At 39.2% G+C, this 22309-nt stretch overlaps 2 protein-coding genes across 4 annotated transcripts in view; both read left to right on the plus strand.

Annotated features, from left to right (window-relative positions):
* Positions 1-3231: 3231 nt before the first annotated feature.
* LOC120723142 lies at positions 3232-8018 on the plus strand. 3 transcript variants are annotated; one of them, XM_040014498.1, is made up of 10 exons: positions 3232-3541; positions 3632-3683; positions 4259-4333; positions 4567-4632; positions 5711-5773; positions 5853-5895; positions 5992-6174; positions 6276-6545; positions 6759-6848; positions 7345-8018. In XM_040014498.1, exons 3-10 carry the CDS (start codon positions 4259-4261, stop codon positions 7749-7751), a joined length of 1197 nt encoding a protein of 398 aa, XP_039870432.1. In that variant the 5' UTR covers positions 3232-3541; positions 3632-3683; the 3' UTR covers positions 7752-8018. The 3 variants fall into 3 exon arrangements, with proteins under 3 accessions (XP_039870432.1, XP_039870431.1, XP_039870433.1); XM_040014497.1 differs by lacking the exon at positions 3232-3541 and having other exon boundaries at positions 3555-3683; XM_040014499.1 differs by lacking the exon at positions 3232-3541 and having other exon boundaries at positions 3555-3683; positions 5995-6174.
* Positions 8019-9839: 1821 nt separating this feature from the next.
* myo1d (myosin 1D) overlaps positions 9840-22309 on the plus strand; it is a 113767-nt gene continuing 101297 nt past the window's right edge. The window contains exon 1 of the mRNA XM_040014380.1: positions 9840-10346. Coding sequence (XP_039870314.1) covers positions 10252-10346 — 95 coding nt within the window. The 5' untranslated portion in view covers positions 9840-10251. The remainder of the gene's footprint in view (positions 10347-22309) is intronic.

The raw sequence follows: 22309 nt of genomic DNA on the forward strand, positions 1-22309 counted from the left end.
GACTTATTGCTGGTAACGCAAACCAAGCTCTCACAAAAACAACTAAAGCTAAAAACACACTTCAGCGAGTCATAGCACAGAATTGGCCTCGTGGTATGCTCAGGACATGCTGGCTGTGAGTCAACAGAAGGAGGAGTGAACAGTTGCTATGTTCCTGTCTGTGTTTCAAGAGCAAAGGTACCACCTCTTTCAAGCTGATTTTCCAGTCCAGAATTGGACAGTCCTAGCAGCAGGTGGAGTTTTCCTCAATCCCAGGAGGACCACTGTTGCTCGGACCTGCGGTGTAGAAGTATCAGTGGCAGCACAGGACACACTCTAGTTGTCTCAGTAGATCAGCTAACATTGGTTTTTGATAACATCCAGTCTGGGAAGTTCTCAGATGATGAATGCAGCGGTGGAGTCTGTCTTTCTTACAATCACTCGCAAAGTGACCCTAACCCATGATACTGTGTGATACCAGCTATACAACAACATTAATGTTTGACTTTATTATTGCCAAACAACACAAAAAGAGAATTTTGTAAAATTAATACTTGTAATAAAATTAATTACCTTTTGTTGATCATACATGATGCCTTAAGTGACTTTAAATTCAAGACGTTTGCTTGTATGTTTCTCTAATATGCTGATATGTTTAAAGGGGAGGACAATATAATAATATAATCAATTTAAAGAATTATTAAACTGCTGTATGTGACTTAATCACTCATTTAGTTTTACAGTATCTCTTAAAACCCTCCAGGGATGCCCATTTGTTTTTGTTGATGAATGAAAGGTCCTGTGGGTGGCTTGTTTTACATCCCATATTGAGTGTATATGGGCCAGCAGCTGATCTAAATGCAGCCATAGCTCTGAGTGTTTACCCGCAGGCTTACACAGATACACAGAGGAAAGAATCCAATAGCGCTCAGCTTCTATCTCATACAAACAAAAGGCTGATAAACTCTCCATAGCAACAGCAACCCCTGCCAAAGTACACAATGTCCATCATCAGCATGTTGACGTGTACAAGAATTCTCAAAGTGCCCTTATGCATAATCTTTTTGTACCAAAGGTGTGCAATGTTTGATAGATATGAAGTTATAGACTTCATATATATCATGACAGCTCCCATTGGTTTCGTGTTCTACTGTTTTAAAGCCTCAATTTGGACTCATAGACATTAAAAAAGAAGATCGTAGACTCTGGATCTGAAAAGTTGAAGCAAATGTGGAAGCGATTTGCTAAATAGACTTCAAGTCCCATACAAGTCTAGTTAGAACACGGCGCTCTGACTTGATCCCAGTAAACTTGTCTGCCTCTAGGCTCTGGGCTCTGGGCTAATAATGAGTCAGTATGACTCATTTTGGGTTATATTGAATAAAAATCCTGAGTCAGTTTCACGAATCTTGCTCATACTCCGTTTTTGAAAGGATAGTCGTTGGATATGCTCAATGGCTGATGAACTGTGATTGACAAGTTGTTAGAAATGAGTGGGTTTGCAAGCCACACCTGTAATAACACATATTTTTACTCCAGAACCCTTAGTAGCAAGCTGAAGTTAAGAGTTTTATCCTAAGAATTTCAGCCTCAGGTGGCCATTAGAGGAAATGAATAAGATATAGTTTCATGAAACTTGCACATCTTCTTCTGCTTTTATTTGCATTTTACACTGTGTTTTTTTTCTTTCTTCTTTCTCTTTACATTGGGTTTGTGATTATTAGTGTTATTTAATATCAGTTCTCTATAGTAAAGCATCTGGAACGTGACAGATTCAGTTTTAATGAACGAACAAGTAGTGGTAATTGGTGATTTTTTAAAAAAAAGGAAGATAAACAACCTGCCTCAGCTCAGTTACATCTCTCGGTGACCTGTGGCCCAGTGACCTGCAGACAAATATCCAGAGCAGAACATTACAACTGCCACAACTGCCAGGGTGAAACACTGTAAACACCCTGGCTGCCAACAGATACTAACATGCCAAATGTTTTCATCATGACAAACTAATTGTGATTTCAACAGCAGTAAAGCACGCGGCTTGCTCTGCCAATAGGGTGCTTTTCATAAAGCTATTCATTTACTGCATATTTGGACTGGAGCTACAATTATCTCCTCCACTTTAAGTCAGCCCACAATAAAACACAAGAACTATCTCATTTTCTTTTTAAGTAAAGATAACTCCTGGCTCATTATATTATTAATAATAATGGGGTAATGGTGCTGAGCTTCTATTGCTGCTGTTACCCTCTAGTGGTCTGTTTGATTATAGAAACATCCACCTGTAGTTAGTTTGCATGGAAACTAGTGGATTCACTGTTTGCAATACAGTCACCAGACACTTAATTAGGTACACCTTGCTCAAGCTGTCTGAGCTTGTCATGGCTTAGATTTAACAAAGTGCTAGAGACATCACCTTTAGATCATGTAAGCTTTATGACATCGTGTGTTATCCTGTTTTAAGCAGCCATCCAAAGATGGGTACACTGTGGTCATAAAGAGATGGATATGGTTAGCAACAATACTCAAGTAGGCTGTGACATTTTAAGCGAAGGTCAGTTGGTACTAAGAGGCTCAAAGTGTACCAAGAAAATATCCCCCACTCCAGCAGCAGCCTGAACCACCGCTGATACAAGGCAGGATGGATCCGTGCTTTCATGTTGTTTATGGCAAATTCTGAACCACTATCCCAAAGTTTCAGCAGAAATCGAGACTCATCAGACCAGGCAGCGTGTTTCAATCATCTGTTGTCTAAGTTAGTGAGCTCATGAGAGCTGCAGACCCAGTTTCCTGTTCTTAGCTGACAGAAGTGGCGTGTTAGTCCACCTGCTTCAAGGTTTAACATCTTATACTGTTCTGCATATCTTGCGTGCAAAGAGTGATTACTTTGTTAATCGTTTTCATGATCAGTTTGAACTTCAGCAGGCTCTCTTGCCCAAAATGCATCAAGTTGCTCCCGTGTGATTGGCTGATAAGAAATTTTGATAAAATCTTTAATTGTACAAACATTTAATTCTGAGCATCACTGAAAGAAAATACAGCCTATTTCCTTTAGAAGAATAACACATTCACCACAACACAACAGCTTCAAGTCACATTAGCTCCACCCCACTCTTCCAGTTGAACTCATAGTAAGTAGTACGTTCTTCATCTTAAAGCTCAAAGATGTCTTGACGTGTGTAGCAAATGCAAGAAGTATTTACTGCAGGTACTCTTCACTTGTTCACTTGCCAGATAACTATAATTTTAATAACAGAAATGTCACAGCCTTCACATTAATGTCAGTTGGACTGTTTTCACACCTTGGCCATCTGCGTATGGAGTAATAAGACAGGTCATGAAAAAATGACCACTTTTACAGTGTCACCACTGTCTGCTGACTGGGCAAACTGAAGAAACTGCCAACACTACAGAAATTTCATGTCTACTCTTGCAACAAGTCTGTGAAAAATTGCACCTTTAGATGCTGTTAAACTGAATTTTCTCCTTTTTTTAAACTGAAGCGGGTCAGTATTTAAGGCCATGTTCAGACAGGGTGCAGTTTCTCATCATGATGAAATGAGAGGTGAGTGTAGCGTTACACTTATAGACATCTGATTGCATTGAAATTGGACGTCCAAACGTATTTAATCTTTAGCGATTTTCATTCTTTCAGCACTTTAATGGCCCGCTTTCATAACCACAGACTGCTGACTGAATAGTTCAAGGTACAATTTTTGGATATTCATGGAACTGTAAGATTTCTTTGCAATATAACTGTAGCTGAACATTGACTGTGTGATGATATAGTGTTGTTATAGGCATACTTTTTATTATTCTTTATACTTTTCAATTTTTTTGTAATGTGTTTAATCTGAACTCAGTAACTTGCAAATCAAATGATCAATTATTGTTGTTGTAGTTGTTTTTAATTTAAAAAAGGAGCAAAAATAGCAAAGTCTGCAGATCTAATTAAATCTAAATATATTGAATTGGTTGAATTGACTTGTAATTTTTATTTTCTTTGTCCTTTTCTTTCTGTATAAATATAAACCGTATCTAAATGTGTTTCTGTCATAAAACCCAAGCCTTTAAAAGCGTTTTTCCTCAATTAATTCCAACATCTCGCACTAATGATATGTGATAAAAAAATAAAACCAAAGCTTCGAGCATCTGGTCACAAATTGTTTGTTTCTCCAATAAACACTGACATTTGTACAGTGTTTTGTCGGGATTTATTCAACGAGAAAGCATTTAAATGTCATCTTTTACATAACTATTGTGTAACTGTTGTTATCCCCAGATGGTTGTCTTAGCTCTGGCCATGTTCGTAGCATTGTCATCTTGTGCAGTTGGTTGCTCGGGGAACACAAATTCTGTGAGTATGAGCTTTGTTCGTTGATGTTATGAAGCTAGAAGGCAGATGGAACAATACAAAAAAAACACATTTATTATGCAACAAAAGTTTTCCCCAGATGTTATTTAGCACAGACAGAACTGTGCCGAGCTCTTGTCACACTGAGCTCGTAGAGAGAATAGAACATCACGATATGTTTAATATCAATTACTTCAATTTGTCGTTTGAGAAAGTTTTTGTTTCTTCTTTTCCAGTCTGAACTCAAACTTTGGCGCGTAGAAGATCAACCTTTGTCTGTGCAACTAGCTGCTATTTTCAAGGTGATGCAATGAGCTATTACACAATTAGGGCAACAAAATTAATAAACAAGTCTGTTGATTAACCATTCTGTTAAATAATTTTTCGTTTATTAAAAAATAAAAAAAATAAATGAAATTTTAATATCTTTTCTTTTAAATTTTAAGAAATTGTGACCTGTATTTTTCACCTTTTTTGATGTTATAGACCAGACACTTTATTGGTAAATAAAGAAAGAAACTAGGCAGGTTAATTATTCACTATTCTTTAAATCTTATTTTTTTATGAACATCAGGCCTTCATCTTAGCCAAGGGTCCCTGTAGGCCAAAAACGTTTGATTATATTACCCAATTCATCTACTTAAAAAAAAATTATTTTATTTATATCAACTGCCAATTTTGCATCAATAAAGTCAAGGTGGAAATGTTGCTTCAAATGCTTGTTTCCATTTTCTGTGTGTTAAAATCTGTTTTTATTTTTTACTTGATTTTTCAGACATTTAGTAGGAAAACACTAGAATTTGCCTTAAAATTAATTGCAGTGGGCTTTGCTTTTTTAATGGTAAATGGAGTGGTTCTTATAGAGTGCCTTGCTTTCCACAAAGTGGATCAAACCACTAACCTTAGGATTTGTAGACTACCTGCACTACCTTATGAGCTACGGCCATTGCATTAAAGCTTTTATTAAAGCACAAGATAAAATAAAAAACATAAATAAATTATAAACATCTACAACAATCCAGCCTTCTGCAAACAAATCCTCAAATCCAAACCAGCCTTTTACAAGAGTACTGTATATACAGTATACATACTCATATATAGATATGCATGTATTTGTACACACATACACATGCATTTATTCATTCCTTTTCTTTATCTTCTTGTTTCTATAGTGACATAGGTATAGGTAACTTCTATAAATTACTGCACAGTTACTACTCTGACTCTGTATGTATTGGACATAATCTGGAGCATCTGGACCCACTATTTTTATTATTATTATCATTATTATGTAAATCCCTATAAATCCGAATTATTATTATTTTATCTGTCAATGAGACTGCAGCATGTCACTCTTTCTAAAAATGCTCACTATTGCAGGAGATGGAGAGCCTGAAGTGTGAACAAACAACACTTCAGCAGCAGCACAATGCTCTGACTCAGGTAGCCTCTATATAACTCCTTACAATCTGTCTCCATACTGAGCACCAGCTACTGAATGTGTTATTTTTTTCATGCGCAGATGCATATATCAAGCCATCAGAAAAGAGCTCAGAAGAAAGTAGGTCAGTGAATAAAATAATCTGCATTCTTTACTCAAAATAAAACTATTTTCAACACGCACTCTTAACTCAATATGTGCTGCAATCTCTCTTCTCAAGCAGGAACACACATCCTCACTTACAGTCCAAATTACATTGAGGTTGATAACTTTCAGTCATCTGTGGAAGATGCAAGAAGACGAGGTGACCCCTGTTTCCACTACACGGTCCTAGATCAGACCTGGCGCGCCACCAACACCACCAGCAAGCTGAAGATGTGTGATCGGCAAGTAGACTGGAAAGGTAACCGACTGCACTTTCTTTATATGTAGCATGCACCTATTTCACTAAAAGCAGCAATGGCATTTCAAAAAACAGAATAAAATTTTCATCTTCTATTGGAGGGTGGTACCGTCTTTTCTACAAGGGTAAAAGTCTGCAGATGCCTGAGAGGTGCGTCCCTGTGAACAAATGTGGCACCAACTCCCCGCTGTGGCTGTCCGGGCCTCATCCAAGGATCAGGGATGGTATTGTGACCCGCAATGTCTGCGGCACTTGGAACAAAAGATGCTGTGCTTTCCATTCCACCCCCATCAAAGTCAAGAAGTGCCCGGGCAACTATTACGTCTATCAGTTCACTAAGCCAACATCCTGTTATTTGGCTTACTGTGCAGGTATAAATGAAAAAATGCATTAATATTGTGCACATTTGTGGGAGCGTTTGGCTTTTGGATGCTGAAAAATTAAGAAATTAAACATCCACTTTCACCCACAATCCATATTTATCCTGATTGCTGCAAATGTATAACTTTTGGAACAGTCTAATTCCTGCTAAGAGCAGTGCTTTTTAGAGGCCTTTTCGAATGTTGCTGAATGTGTGTTCTCAGACATCAACACGCTTGTGTGCGGGCGATGCAGGAGAAACCAGTCCTGTGTGAGCAGAGATAAGATTAACTGGAGATGCAAGACAAACAGAAGTAAGTAAAGTTTTTGTCAGTTTGAATGTGTCATACTAACGTTTACGCTGAAGGGATGGAAGGCCTTGGATGTCTGGGGCTTTTATTCTTCTCTGTCAATCGTAATGCAACTTATTGAATACTAACATTGATTAATATGGGCAATCAGGCACAAATAGTTGCATGTATTATTGTACAGCACTAATTTGTTACTAGTTTGTATCTATATAAATACAAAAATTCAACATACAAAAGCTTCATTAAACAACTGTGTTCAAACATTTGTACTACTTTAAGAAATATTAAGAGACAGGTGAAGTCTTCCTTTTTTGCTCCTCAAACTTTAATTGTAAGCAAAGCTGGAGAATCTGCTACATAGTTTGTGTAAGAATGATTAAGATATTATCCTGTGCTTTCCATAATACACCTACAAAAGCCTCTCTTTATTAAGAAATTGCTGCAAGGTATATATCTATTTGTCTTTGTAATAATACTAATAAGATTACCTGCTCTTCAGTATCTTCCCAAAAGATCCACTTCTTTGCGTCTTACCCAGCCCAAATCAATGGCAAACTGAACAGGATCAAGTACAGCAAGGTGCTGGTGAATGTGGGCCGAGCCTTCGACAGGAGGACTGGTGTGTTCAGGGCTCCCGTCAAAGGAATCTACCAGTTCTTCTTCTCCACTCAGACAACCATTAAGGGCCTTAAAACCGATCTGTGGCTAGTAATAAATAATTACTGGGTGGCCGTTTCTCGTGCACACGTTCCCCGTTCCTACAGTGTTGGAAGCACATCTACATACATGACTTTCCTCCGCAGAGGGGCTTCAGTCTATGTCACCCACAACTGTGGTAACTCCTGGGCCACTGCTGCATCCATGACGATTACATTTGGAGGCTCACTGCTTTTACAAAGTAAATAATAGACACCTCTGATGTTTAAAATGGTGCTCATTGATGTCGCGTGTCACTTTTATTTGTTTTTGTATTTTAGCGAAGAGGCGATAAGGAAAAAGTTTGTTCTTTCTGTCAACAGATTCACGGTTGTTGTAATTTATTTCATTATTTTTGCTAATGCTAACTCGTGCTAAATCAACCAGTTCCACTGTATTAACTACTCTGGAGTGCCAGCTAAATGTCTGCTTTGATGCTTAAATGAAAATATTAATATTAAAAAGACTTAAGAGTGATGTTATTATCTAAATCCATCATTACTGCAATTTATACATTCATTTAAAATTCACTTTCTATTCAGTTTTATTTATAAAGCCTCAAAATTCAGCAAGGCACTTTATTTGGTAAGAAATCCCAACAAGCACTATGTGACAGCGGGAAGAAAAATCTTTTCTCAACAGGAAGAAGCCTCCAATAGAACCAGTCTAAGAGAGGGCGAGCCATCTGCTGTGAACGGCTGGGGATGGAAGGAAAGAGAAAAAGGGGAGCATAGGTAGACAGGACAAAACACAGAGGATGGGAGACAGACATGCAGCAGTAATAGCAGGAGCAGTAGCCATAATACAAAGTGGTGAGGAGAGTAGAAATGTGCTGTCTGGTACAGGAAGTCCTCCAGCAGCCTGTGTCTACAACAGCATAAAAAGTGATGCTTGAGTCACCTGATCCCACTCTAACTATAAGCTTTATCAAAAAGAAAAGTTATAAGTCTAATCTTAAAAGTGGAGAGGATGTCTGTCTCCCAAATCCACAGGCAAAGAGCTGATAGCTGAAGGCTCTGCCTCCCACTCTACTTTCAGAAATTATGATAACCACAAGTAAGAGAGCAAAGTGCTCCGTTAGGGTAATATTATATTATGTACTCTTTAAGATATAATGGTGCCTGATTATTCAAGGTTGTGTATATGAGGAGAAAGATTTAACAGGGAGCCAGTGAAGACAAGCCAGCATAGAGGAAATATAGTCTCTCTTTGCAGTTCCTGCTGCTATCCCTACTGCAGCATTTTGGATTAATTGGAGGCTTTTCATGGAACTTTCAGAACAACCTGATATTAAAAAATAGTAATAGTTCAGGCTAGAAGTAATAAATGCGTGAACTAGTTTTTCAGCATCACTGAGGCAGGATAATTGTAATTTTAATAATATTGCTCAGATGAAAGAAAGCAATTCTACATATTTTTTTTTAATGTTTTTGGCATATACTGATCAAAAATGACTCCAAGATTACTACACATGGAGCTGTTGGAGGCCAAGGGTTTTAGGGCCAAATATAGAAGTAGGAAATAAAACGTCATCCAGTCATTTATGTCCTAAATTAATTGATTTATGATGTATTGTAATGACAGAACAAATGTATTTTTTTAATCATTTATTTATTCAGGTTAAAAATTTTTATCTCAATGAAATCACATATTGGATGATATTTTACAATATAAGCATGTAAGTTAATACGATTAGAGCAACACTGCTGTTTGTCAGGGTGGAGTTTTCAGTCGTAAGCGTCATTAAAAGCCATTTACGTCTGTTTTACACAAGGTGGCGCACTAATATCAGAGTAAGCCTAGTGAGAAGCCGGCGGCACTTAAAGTGTTCAGCTTCTTTTAAAGGAGGTTTCATTCAGGAGGCAACGTTAAGATACAGCATAGGAGGGAAAACCTAAAAAATAATGTTTTATTTATCACAGGTTATTTGATAATTAATCCAGTGAATGACTCGTTGTCTACATAACTGTACGTCTACTTTTCATTCATATCATCTTGAGAAAATCTTACTGAGACCCAGTTTTCCCTTTTATGGTAAAAGAGGGCATCATTAACGTGAGGCCAAAAACATTATGGTTTTCCTCCGAGTGTTTAACAGCTTAGAGGTGGCGTCGTCATTGCTGAAATATGTATCAGAAACTGGTGGAGCGGTGGTCTACAGAAATATTTGCAATGCTTTTCAACTTACACATCGCTGCCTGACCAACACCTCTCCACAGGGCGGGGGCGGGGCTTAGACGAGGATGCTTCCATCCTATTGGTGTACGGTCGTTCAGGAGGGACAGGAGAGAAACTCCAGGAAAAAGGACGGACGGACGGACAGGGGGAGCTGGCGCACGGTGTAACGGGACGGTACCTTTCGGCGTAAAGACGAAACTTTGTATGGACATGAGGATATTTTGGAATAATTCCTGCTTGTTAAAAGAAAAGCGGAGCTCCTGAAGGGAAACGGCGGGTTAAAACGTTCAGAATTAGCAGCTGCTGGTTTTTAAAAGGGAATTTCCGACCTCAATTAAACATGACTAAAATTAGAGTTTGACCAAAAAAAAAGAAGAAAAGAAAAAATGAGCACCGACTACAGAGCTGCACATTAAAGTAGAGGAGGTGGTCAGGGAAGCCCGCCAATGTCCACCCTTTGTCGGCACTTCAGAGCAACTTGTTGACACATTTTATTTTCCAGGAGTTTCAGTAAGAAGAAAAAAATAACAGTATGGCAGAACACGAGAGCCTGGAGTTTGGAAAAGCAGACTTTGTGCTTTTGGACAACGTGTCTATGGAAGAATTCATGGCTAACCTAAAACTCAGGTAAGCCAGCCCTGCACGGCTGCGGTCGTTCACCTTTGTAAATCCGCAGGAGTGTCTAATAAGCACTCACGCTCGGGAGAGTGGAGATTTAGAGCGAACACGGTACCTGCTAACAGCATTTTTAGCCAAAATGTTTGCTGTTTGTCATTCAACAGGTGCTACAAAGCTCATTCTTGCTGAATGAAGAGAACTTGTCAAGCTGCTATAAGCTCTGCCATCACCTGTTTTCGATACGTCACTTTCACATGTGAATGATGGGATGGGAAGCTTGTTTATAGTGTTTGGTTGCTGTCGCGCTTCTCACACCTTTGCCTGCTTTCTGACCAAACCGGTAATTCGCTTTGAAATATTTTGAGTGAAACTCCACCCAGCCTCCACACACAGACATGCACATAACTCCTGTACGGTTTGAACGGATTCTCCTCCAGACCGGTTTCTATCAGCTGTGTTGTCAGTGGCTCCGTGTCAAGCATGATGTCAGGCACGCCTTGCAGCGTGGGGGTAACATTACGTTTCAGATGGGCTGTGGCTTGGAGTTCAGTTTCTTCATCTCCTTTCCTCACCTCTGCCATCTGTGATGAAAGTGGAAGCTGATCCCCAATGTCAGTTTGGAGTGAGGTCTTGGTGTGTTGGTGTGTTTTTAATGGTGTGGTACTGGGGGAACTTAGAACAAAGCAGGGGGCACACAGAAAATCAGAATATTTGATCAGAAAAATACTTCACAGGAACGGCTGGCTACAATTTTGAGGTACATGTTTAGCCCTTTGGGCTAATACAGATGAATTAGATGGCTAATACAAGAACAGTGGTGCTGCACAAGAGCCTCAAAATTATTTTGTATTTAATAACTGTTTTATAAATTAATAAAATAAAAAGTTAGACCTTTTACTTAACTTTGTTAAATAGGATTATAACTTTTTAGGATAATATACGCAAATAACCTGAAGTGAAAGTTTGACAAAATCATGCACATAATATAATAAAAAAAACGATTGATTACTGTGTTTATCGGTTAAATATTGGAACTTGAGATGATTGGTTTAATTGGTTTTATACTGCTGGGTAGCTTTAGCTGTTATGGTGCAGCACAGTTTATTAAATTTGCATCAGAACCAAAAGGTTTCAAATACATGGTGTGGAGTGCTAATAAGTACAATATTTGCATTCAAATATAGAGGAGTGGACATAGACAGTAGCAAAACACAGATACTTAAAGTGCAAGTATATTAAAATTGTGCTTCAGTTATGTATTTCAATAAATGTAAATTTACAGCTGGAACAATTAATAACAGTATTGGCAGTAAGCTGGCATGTGAAGAAACATGGTCCATAAATGGTCAAAAGCAAATAAGAGGATATGTGCTGAAAAAAAAAATGTCAGTGTCAGAACTGTGTGTTGGCTTAGGTTGCACAATTCAAACTAGCAATGGAAGTTGACTCAAACAATATGCTTGGGTTATCCTGTCTATCTTTGGCCAGGAGACTCTTGCAACAGAGATTTGTATTCCCAGGAGCTTCACTTCCTAATTAAATAAAGATTTAAAGAATATTGAAAAATGAATGTAGGGATGTAATCAAAAATAAATAAATAAACAGGACAAAAACCTGGCAAGATGTTTAGTCACTAGTTTCACTTTCTCTACTTATTAGCACATGTGCTTTATTAGTATCACTATATGGATGAAAGTTTTAGACCATACCACTTATTCTTTGACTTTAGGTGTTTTCCGTCCGTTTGGCACAGGTGTATAAGATGTAGCTCCTAGCCACACATTCTCCCCTTACAAATATTTGTGAAAGAGTGAGCTGATTCTAAAGAGCTCACCTGTTTTTGTTAGGGTTAGAGTTCTGCAATGAGTCATTTTTTGAACTTTAAGCAATATGACTTCAAAGTGGAAGTGTTTGGGACCCACAGCAACTCAGCCACATACAGTTAGACCCTGTAAAGTTGCTGTACTTAGTCACATGGCTTCAAAGAGTTGAACCTCTTCTGTCATGAATATCAGCACAAACACAGCATGCCTGGAGTTTCAGGGCATGGGTTTCCATGGTTGAGGAGCAGCATGCACGCCTTACATCACAAAACACAATGCCAAGTGCAGGATGGATTGATGTAAAGCACCACTGGACTTTGGAGTAGTAAAAATGTGTTCTGTGGAGGGAAAAATCATGTTTATCTGTCTGCAAATCTGATGGATGAGACTTGCTTTGAAGAATACCAGGAGAACATTAACTCTCCAACTGTGCCACACTTAAGGTTTGGTGGAGGAGGGATGATGCTACGGAGTTGTTTTTCTGGAGTTTTGGCCAATTCTATGCAGTTTGAGGAAGACAAATTTCCAGTGCATCGTGACCATACCCTAGTGCACAAGCAAGGTCCATAAGGGCATGGTTGGATGAGTCTGGTGTGCAAGAACCTGAGTGGCTCATGCATAGCCCCGACCTCAACGCCATCCAACATCTTTGGAATGAACTAGAACACAGTTTGAAGCCAGGGCCGCTTGTCCAACAGTATCTGCTGTCATAGCTACAAAGCTTGGACCAACTCCATATTGATACTTATAGATTCAGACGTCATAATGAGATGTATTAAAACATGTATTCTATAAATGGACCAACACTTTTGTCCATATAGTGTGAGTCACATCAAGATAAGACTTTATTGATGTTCAGGGGAAAAACACCTAATGAGAGAACAACAAAGGATCTGAAGACAGGAAAAATGCTTTAAAAGGAGTTACAAAATAATACAAAGAAGTAACATTTCACTTTGTGCCGATGTTACAAACTTAATCAAATAAAGTGTCTTGGTAGTTATTGGGTCACAATATTACATACTGACAACTTCTGTGCTCCTTGAGATTGATTCTCCAAGTACAGCATGAACCACAATCCAAAAGGTATTTCTTATTTGATGATGATAAAGAGACCGGCGACTATCATTTAAGCCTAAAATATCCAAAGTATGGTTTGTGGTTTTGTAACCTGGTGACAATGAAGGCCATAGACTATGTTTGACATCATCCTCATCAAACTATTTAGTGAGCCCCTGAGTCTTGATGTTGCCTTTGTCATCTTGAAGAGACCGCTTACACTAGGGGTAAACTGTTTCATCAAGAATTAAAGTGATCACTTAGAGCAGCTTTGTTTTGACTTACAGCGTCCTTCCTTCCTTCTTAGGGAACGTATAACAGAGGCACTGCACTCATTGTTTAACCTGTCATCTGTAGTGTAGCGAGTTTTGCAAAAGCGTAAAGTGTTTTGCTGCTGTGAATGTGAAGGTCTTCATTAAACAACATACAAGTTCAGTTATTAGTAGACATACTGCCAGCAGTGACTTGTAGAGTAAATATTTGAAGGACTTTAAGGTTGCACTTTCCAAGGTCTTTTTCTACTGGCAGTCAGTTGGCTGTGTGGTTTTCCTTATATGACCAAGCAGAGCAAGATATTCAGGAATGTGGACCACACCAAAATGTTTGTGATTCCTTTTCCGCCCGTGGAGGGTGGGGCTGGTGATAATGGCGAGAACTGTTAGATGCACGTACCTGCTTAAAAGAAATGGATTGCAGCCAGAATCACTTGGTGCTAAGTATTAGTGGTACCTTAAAGTCTTTCTTCTCCCTCTCAGTACCTCCTGCCAGCTTTTCCTCATGTTTTACTCCGCATAAACATTTGTTACAATGTGCCAATATTCAAGCTTAAATCCATGCTCAGAAAACTGGGGCTTTTAGAGTTACTTGAACACCATCATTAGAAGGAATATATTTGGGGAATATATTAAAATCATTTCAATATATTTCAGAGCTTTAGTTGTTAAATGCATTTGGACTGCTCTTTTTTTTTTTTTTTTAGTGTACAGTTTGCTGTTTACGATAAATCAAAGATGTCTGAGAGGTGAGAGTGCCAGATGCACAAGTGTACATGTTTATAGAGGACATTGCCGTTCTTGTTAACAAAGCTTTTACTAACATACTTTTAAAATTAGATCAGCTTCTGTGGTGTGAACAGTAGCCTTGGCAGACACGCAAGAAACCTGCAAGGATCCAGACAGCACCGGGCCTCTTTTTCCCGACTCTGTCCTATTTTCTGTCTGTTTGTTTTCCCTCCAGCTAGACAGCTCGGTCCAGAGGTGGCGTGTGCAGATTGTTATTTGTAGAGGGTGTGACCAGCAAGGAGTGCTTCCTTTTTGCTCCTTTTCCCCTAGTCTGAGGGTACATGCATGCATTCATGTGTGAGTGTGTTTAGGCTGTCTCCAGTTCTCTCATCCAAAGTGAGCAGTGCTGCAGCCCTTTTGCACATCTCTCATGGGTGTGTTTTACCCCGTGTGTGGGAGCTGAGCGTCATAATATAGTGTAACACACTGAAATTTAGCTTCAGAGCCACTAAATTGAATGCATTTATTTGAAGTTATTTACAGGTGCTGGAAGAGCTAACATAACATTTTCCAGGTGGTTCCTCAGGCGCTCTTACTGAGAAGCTCACATTGTTCACTCTTCCAAAAGTTGTGAAAATCCCCAAATATTTTTATTTAAAGTGGGTCAAAAGCCAAGCTTTGGTGTGGAGCCAGTCCTCATTTAGTGACTCCCCAGTTGGCCAAGTTTGACTAACCCGACTCAATTACTCCGCTCTATATGGGATTTCTGCTAGTGTTGTTAAATGCCTGCCATGTTGGGAAGGTAATCAAGTTCCCCGGTGGCTGCATGCATGTAAGGCATGATTTGGAAAAGATTGCTTGTGTTCCCTCACTGTGGCCAGAAATGGTTGTTCAAGTTGACATTTACTTTGTTTGACTTGAGGTTGAACTGTGTGGCCTGTTCCAGAGAGCCTCCCAGTCTCAAAATAGAGCCCAGCAGTTGCCCAAAGTCTTTTTGTAGAGATGGTTGGAGAATAATGCCAGAGCTGTATGGTCTTGAGAACTTTGCACATCGACATTAAGCAGATATGCTCAAAACTGTTCAGCAGAACCTATATCTGATTATTTTTATAACTGTGAGTTATCTCTCCTAATTTAAACTCATGTTTACTGATGACAGTAAAATGTGATTTTATACCTTAAATTGACTAAATAAAGCAAAATATGGGCAAAACAGTTATAACAGTATTTAGTGATCACTTTGTCCTTTAGATCTGACATCCTGCGAACTCACAGCTCTTGTGTATATCCCTTCAACCAGGCAAGTTTTTCTGCCACTAAATGTCTTTATAAGGCAGCATTGTCTTGTCTTTTCCAAGGGAAAAAAAATCCTCTGAACCCCTGTGTATCCCAAATAAACATGGGGGTATTTTTATTGTACATCAGTCTTATAAATAAGTGTCTGATCTTCCAGATCGTCACACTAACAGATGAGGGCAGGTTTTTAATTAATGTCCAGATGAATGAAAATTGGATGAGAGGAACATGATGGGAAATGGGCTGTTTGCTTTAATCCTAACCATCTTTGTGGGTTTTCTTTCTACTGGGCTAAGTATGATAATATTATCAGGACTTCTACACAAGCAAAATATTGTTCTGAACGTCTGAAGGCTTCTGTTTGTTTGACTGCTCTGAGTGATTTGACCCTTGAACCTATCTATGCGGAGTTAAACAGGACTTTGAGCGGGAAGTCTACAATAATGTGGAGCAGGCCGGCAAAGCAGGAAAGCTGGCATTTCCCCTGCCTTTGCTCCTCACATTTCATTGATTCCTACAGCCTCTTCCCAGCTCAGTAAAGAATTTTGTGTGCAGACGGGCATATGCTGTACATATGAGATTCGATTTTGTTCTCAGGTAGCATAGCTAGGTTACAGTTGTCACTCCATTGTGGCATTTCCTGTATTTAAACATAGAATTGCTTGGTAAATTGCTTTGAATTGCTGTAAAAGGAACAATGCTCCTCCTGTTTTAACTGCTCCAACTGCAGGTACATTAAAAGAGGGGTGATGTTAAATGAGACAACCTTCTCTGTTTTTGTGCTGCAAAAAAAATAAGAGATCAAACTTAGCGTTGGAAACCTAGTGTCTCCCACTCTTGTAAGATATGGTCTCGGAGGACCGGTGACACTAAAGACCCACTATGTGTTTATATGTTATGGGTTTTGTGTGTGTGTGTGTGTGTGGGGGGGGGTCTTTCAATTTAAATCATTGGCATCTGGAACATATTAAGCTTAAGGCTTTTCCTCAACTAAATCCGTCTTTATTTGCTGCTTTTGTGCCTTTGTTCATTCCTCTGCAATAAAACCAAAGTCCATGTGCACAACACTGTCCTGGCTGACATGCTCTCTAGCCCCACAGCAAAGATGAAAACGGTGATAGTGTGCAGCAGATGACTGTAAGAATATTTAATCCCGACCCGCATATTAAAGTTTTTTCCTCCCAGTGGTTTTTCAGTCAATGGAAGAGAAATGTCTTTAGATGAATGCTAAGATTGTGTGCTTTTTGAAATGGAGGGCCAGCAGCAGCAAGCACAGAAATGTGCATGACGTCAGTTACAATCGTTGGCGTTAATGGTACAAGATCTGAGGGAGACGACAGGCTCGTTGTGTGATTAACATCTGTTTCCTTTATGTTGCAGTAGCTAAACATTAATGAAAACTGTTTGCTCTTTATTGCAAACTCCAGTTGCTTCAGTCCCTCACACTGCCTATCTTCCTGCGAGATTTCTTACTAAGAAAACGAGCCTTCGCCGAGCTGACAGATTGATAGAAGGCTGTTTGAGAAATGCCTCATCGGCCTGCTCCCCTGCAATCCAGCAGTGAAAAGTCCAGTCTCACCACAAGAATTTCCATACAACCGCCTATAATCTGAAACACATTACCATCCTTACATAAACAGGGGCTGCGCTTGTGTAGCTTTATTTCCCTCCAAAATAGGTTCAGCGACTCTCAGAGATGTCTCATTTGTGGACTCTTGAGATGGCAGGCGGGGTCAGCAGCAGGACGCTAGCCCAAGTATGGTGTTTCTAGGACCAGGTTTTGGTCTTTATTTTAGTGCTGTTGTGTCACAGTTTCCATTTTTCTTGCTGCATCTTTTCCATTATTCTGTGTATCTGCTGTTGGTGGCTTCATTAGATCCAAATTAACTTTGGTTTTATTGGGCCTTCTACTCAGGTATGCAGTGTTTTTAATGGGTGTCATTTAGGGCTGCACGATTTTTTTGGCTTAGAATTGAGATCACGATTCTCTCACGATTTTCTTTTCCAGTATAAATATTTATTGCGCTTATTAACTGCACATCAACTTCGTAACAGTTGAGACTGAACATAAAAACAATAAATAAACATAAAAACAACAAATGTCTCACGTTTTGTTGTTGCTGCAAAATGTTGTACTGCTTGAAATTCCGTCTCCACCGTTGCTCGACACTGCGTGTATAGAGCAGGTAGTGCAACAATAGAAAAATAGTTGCGGGACGGCACTGTGTAGCGTTTGTCTAGGGTGTTGATCATTTTCCTAAATCCCTCGTTTTGCACAGTGTTGATGGGAGCCATATCTTTGGTCAGGTGATAAGTGATAGCCTCCGTAATTTCTTTGTGCCTGCGGGAGTTCGACGTGTATAGGGAAGGTTCCCGTTATTGATATTTGGGTGGTTGACCCGGACGGATTTTCTCCTGTCACTTTCTCGTCATCCCTGACGTGTTCTCCGTTGTTTTTTCCCTGCTAATTTTAGCATCACACGGCACAGCTTCTGTATCACGTGGTATAAGGCTCCGCCCTTGTCATTTGTTGAGCAGGAAGAGTGAGCGCTTGTTTTCATGCAGATTACGTCCCGGATCAAAATGCGGTACAATCGTCGTTGTCGTTGTCTTTTTTTTTTATTTTTTATTTTTTAATCGTTGTCATTTGGAAATGAGATCGCACATAAGCATGAATCGAGATCGCGATTTTCTAACGATTAATCGTGCAGCCCTAGTGTCATTATTAACAATGGCTTTCTGAATGTTATGCAAGGAATCTATAGACTGTTCCCTCTGTTCATACCGACTATAAAGCAGCTTCTTCCTGAAGTGAGGAAATGCATAACAAAGTCCACCTCGTGTGTGTAGAAAAACTTACACAATTCAACTCAGTTCATGTAATTTGACACTTTAGATTTCAGAGTTAAAAAAATTATTAGATAGCTTAAAAAGTATTGGTTATTATAAGATGTTTTTTTTCCTCTGGAGCCATGAGGTTCCAGTTGATTAGCTTAATTAGATTAAGATGCAAAAGGATTCATTTGGGATTTTATGGCCAATATCTATAGAGGGAATAATAACAGCTACCAAAAACATCTTAATGCACATCTATACACAAATAAGCTTTAAACACTAACATATCCATTATTAATTCACCTATGAATAAAATAATTGAAATTTGACTTGCCCTTTAGGGTTTAAATTTGTCAGGCATCACATGTAAACTGTCTGGCTGATGATGCAACAAGCAACCGCAACCTGTCTGTGCAACATAATGCCCTGACAAAATTCCCAGTACCCTCATTCTCCAGTCTACACACAGGACTCTTATCTCCTGTCTGAATCTCATTCACTTCAAGTCCGCTAACATGACGTAGAGCTTAGCAATCCCAGATAAGGAGTGTTAGTCTTTTGGTTATTTATGTGCGTTTGTGGTTTTGGGTATGTATGCGTTGTCTTTTGTGCACATTGTGTGTCCAAGGTAGCGATGATGTCGTCCCCTGCCTCCTCCTTTGTTGTATTGTTCTCTTGTCCACCTGTTGGAGCTGTGCTTTGAGCCACAGTGGGGGTGGAACAGCTTACTCACTTTCACAGCCAGCACCTCACATCACTTTGCAGCTCCTAAGTGAAGGAGTACATGTAGGCGGATTATTTACTGTCAGCATTCGGTGGCCATTTTTCTCTTTCAAAAGCTTCATGGGAACCATTTTTCAGACTGTACACTTTGAAACTTTGTGTTCTTATTTCTCCCAATTGGTAATCAGTTGTCAAAGATGTGCCATAAAAGTGAAAATTCACATTAAAGGGGTTTAAGCAAATTAAAACGGATTTTACATTAGTATATCTGAACTCACCCGACTGAAATCTCTGCATAGATGGTCTGTCTTTATTTTTACACATGAAAAGTTCCCAGAATAATTTAAGAAAAAAAAAAAAGCTAGAATTTCTGTTATTTAGTTAATTATTTCAGCTCTAGCATAATAACTAATCCCGTTTCATCTATTTCTGTCCTTTTCTTGCCTCCTCTGTCTACTCCTGCTGTTATTTTTTTGTCCATCTGTCTGTTTTTGTGCTCTTCCATGCTGCCCTTTTAGCCCTGATAGAAATCATAGTACTTTCCTGAAATAGCGTGTTGAGTAATGTCTGGTTCTTTTGGGTTGGATCATTTCTCAGTTTTTTTCTTCTCGCTCAGTTTCTTCAAAAATCCACCCAGTCATCCATTTTCATAGCCAAAGCCCACTGTGATTTTTACATCAGCCGCTGCTGGCCAGTGTGTTAAAGCGTAAACGGGTTCTGTGTCAGGAAAGCGGCCAGACTCAAAAACTCAACCACTACCACCACTGCTCCCTTCATTTCTTCTATATTAACAGGCCCTCAAGGCCTTCATTGAATTTTTAATATTTAATCGGGGCAAAGTCCTCTACTCAAATACTGTACATGCTGCAGTGGCAGCTTAACTTTGGTATGGTATATTGTGTGTGAATAAAGAGGCGGAGCAGATAGCTGTGATCACATTAAACAAAGAAAGGAGGGTCGGCCACCTGATCTCCAGCCAGGCTGTTTACACATGGCTCCCATTTCCCCTAAGTATCCAGGCCTGCCGCCCTCATGGGAACTGTGTAGCTTGGCCTTAAGGCTTTGTCTGTTAATCTGCCTGTTGCAGCTCCTCACAGAAGATTGTTTTATAAGACATGTACCTCTTGTGTGACAGTTTTATGAGTTGTGCTTTAATAATTTCCTCTAAACAGCTAGCAAAACAGCGATAATACCTATATACTTTATGCAAATGAAAATATGGAAATGTCGTTTTTACCTATGTGAAAAGTGCACATAGTGAAGTGTGCACAATAGAAATTGTGAGTTATATTACTTACTAGAATCGGTGTCAGTATCACTTGTTGTATTTTTTCAGTAGTATTATCCTTAGTTTTATTATTTCAGCTGTTTAGTTACGCTTCTTTCAGTGTGACTTGTCAGACTGTCTGATTTGTCAGGTAAAGCACAGGTAAAACCAATCCCATTAACATTGGCTCAGGTCCATCGGGGGTCCCACTTAGCTACTCTGAATCCGTAATACAGGAAGCCTGGAAGTGGGTCACTTAAATGAAAGCAGATGTCAGCATATCAGTTATACCAGTGTTTTTCCTGTTATGTGCCAGAGTCTGCTATATAAAAAAAGGTCTATGCAAACACTGTTTTCAAACATGTGCTCATGCTTTTCCAAAGTGGCATAGTCAAATTATCCAGCTGTCCAAAATACAAACAGAACTGAAATCTAATATAGAGTTTTTAACTTTCTTACAAGTTTATTATTAATTTGGAAATTGGTATTTGGCGAAACAATAGGATTTTGTGTCCCCTTGATTGCTTTAGAGCATGGGTCACATACAACACAAATTTGATCCAGATGAGTAAAACTCCTCTTTCTGACAGTGCAAAGACATTTAATTAAGCATTTAATCCCCGACAAGTCTTAATATCAGAAAAAGAAGTGCAATTTCAGCAACATCTGTTTTCTACAAGATAAATGTGCTAAATTACAGGGCCTTATGTTTGACACCACTGATTTAGAGATGACCATAGACTCTTCTCTCTGTGATACACAGCATCCAGTTCAATCATCCTTATGTGGATTTATTACTGTACTTTTTGGCTTGTTATTATTTTGACAGATGGGGTGTCTGCATTTCTCTGCCTCATTCTAATTTGATATCATTAAATCGTTCACTTTTAGGTAGACATGACATCATTAGAGGACAAAAAGCGTGACAGTGTTCATACCAGACCCATTCATTGTAAGATGACATAAGATTTAGTCAGTCTTTTGTTTACGTTGCTGATGTAACTGTTAAAGGATGTTGCCTAATTTCTTGTATTTATTTTAGACAGTGAAAAATGCCAGATTTTTTGATCCCGGGGGATAAAGAAAGTGAAAAGTCCTTTATAAAAGCCTATTGTTGGAGGAAACTGTGCCAGTAGCTTGGAACCATTTGATGTGGGCCTGTGGGAGGGTGGATGGGTTATGTGTTGACGGGCTGTGTCTCCTAAAGATAGTGCTAAACAGCAGCTCCCAGACTAAGCAGGCTTTACAAAGCAGCGGAAAATCCCCTAATGCACAGCCCAGATGTCTGATGGCTGCAGACCGTGAAGAAAACTTCTGTGGCACAGTACATAAAAGAATGGAGCAGAGGAGAGCAAAGTGGAGTAGAGCAGCACTTTGAACACATTTCTGGTGGGTAGCAGAATAAAAAAGGCACTGATATTTGCCAGACAAACTTAGATTATTATAGCTGGTCTGTATTGGGCACTGTGAAACAATGGCTGTCCTTGAGAGCTGGACAGTTATACATGAGATCACATTCAGTGTTTCAACAGATTTAGACTTTATTTCTTGTGTGGGATGGATGTAGGGGGGGGGGGGGGGGTTCTAATTGAATTAATAAATACTTCTGTTTATAATTTTGTCTTCTGCAAATATTTCATTTGCCAAGTACTTTGACACAAATAACTGAGCAGCTGCTCTCTAATAGGTCTGTCATCCTCCGGATGAACTCCTGCATCCTGCAAATGTTGGCAGTAGTCTTCATTTTGCTTTGCAGCCTCATAACAGCACACGACCAGCTCTCCACCTGCTGCAAGGTTCTGGTTAAAATGATGTTAAAGCTTGCAAAAGATCTCTAAAGCAGAGCAGTAGATACCATCACCAGCTGCAGCTACATTGACCACTGATCAAGATCTTCCGTGAACGAGATCAAATGGTATTTTAGCTTTTTGGTGGTGATGGATCTTGTAAAACAAGAGTGAGGAAAAT

The sequence above is a fragment of the Simochromis diagramma genome, unplaced genomic scaffold (assembly GCF_900408965.1).
Source record: "Simochromis diagramma unplaced genomic scaffold, fSimDia1.1 OVJJ01000669.1, whole genome shotgun sequence".
NCBI lineage: Eukaryota > Metazoa > Chordata > Actinopteri > Cichliformes > Cichlidae > Simochromis > Simochromis diagramma.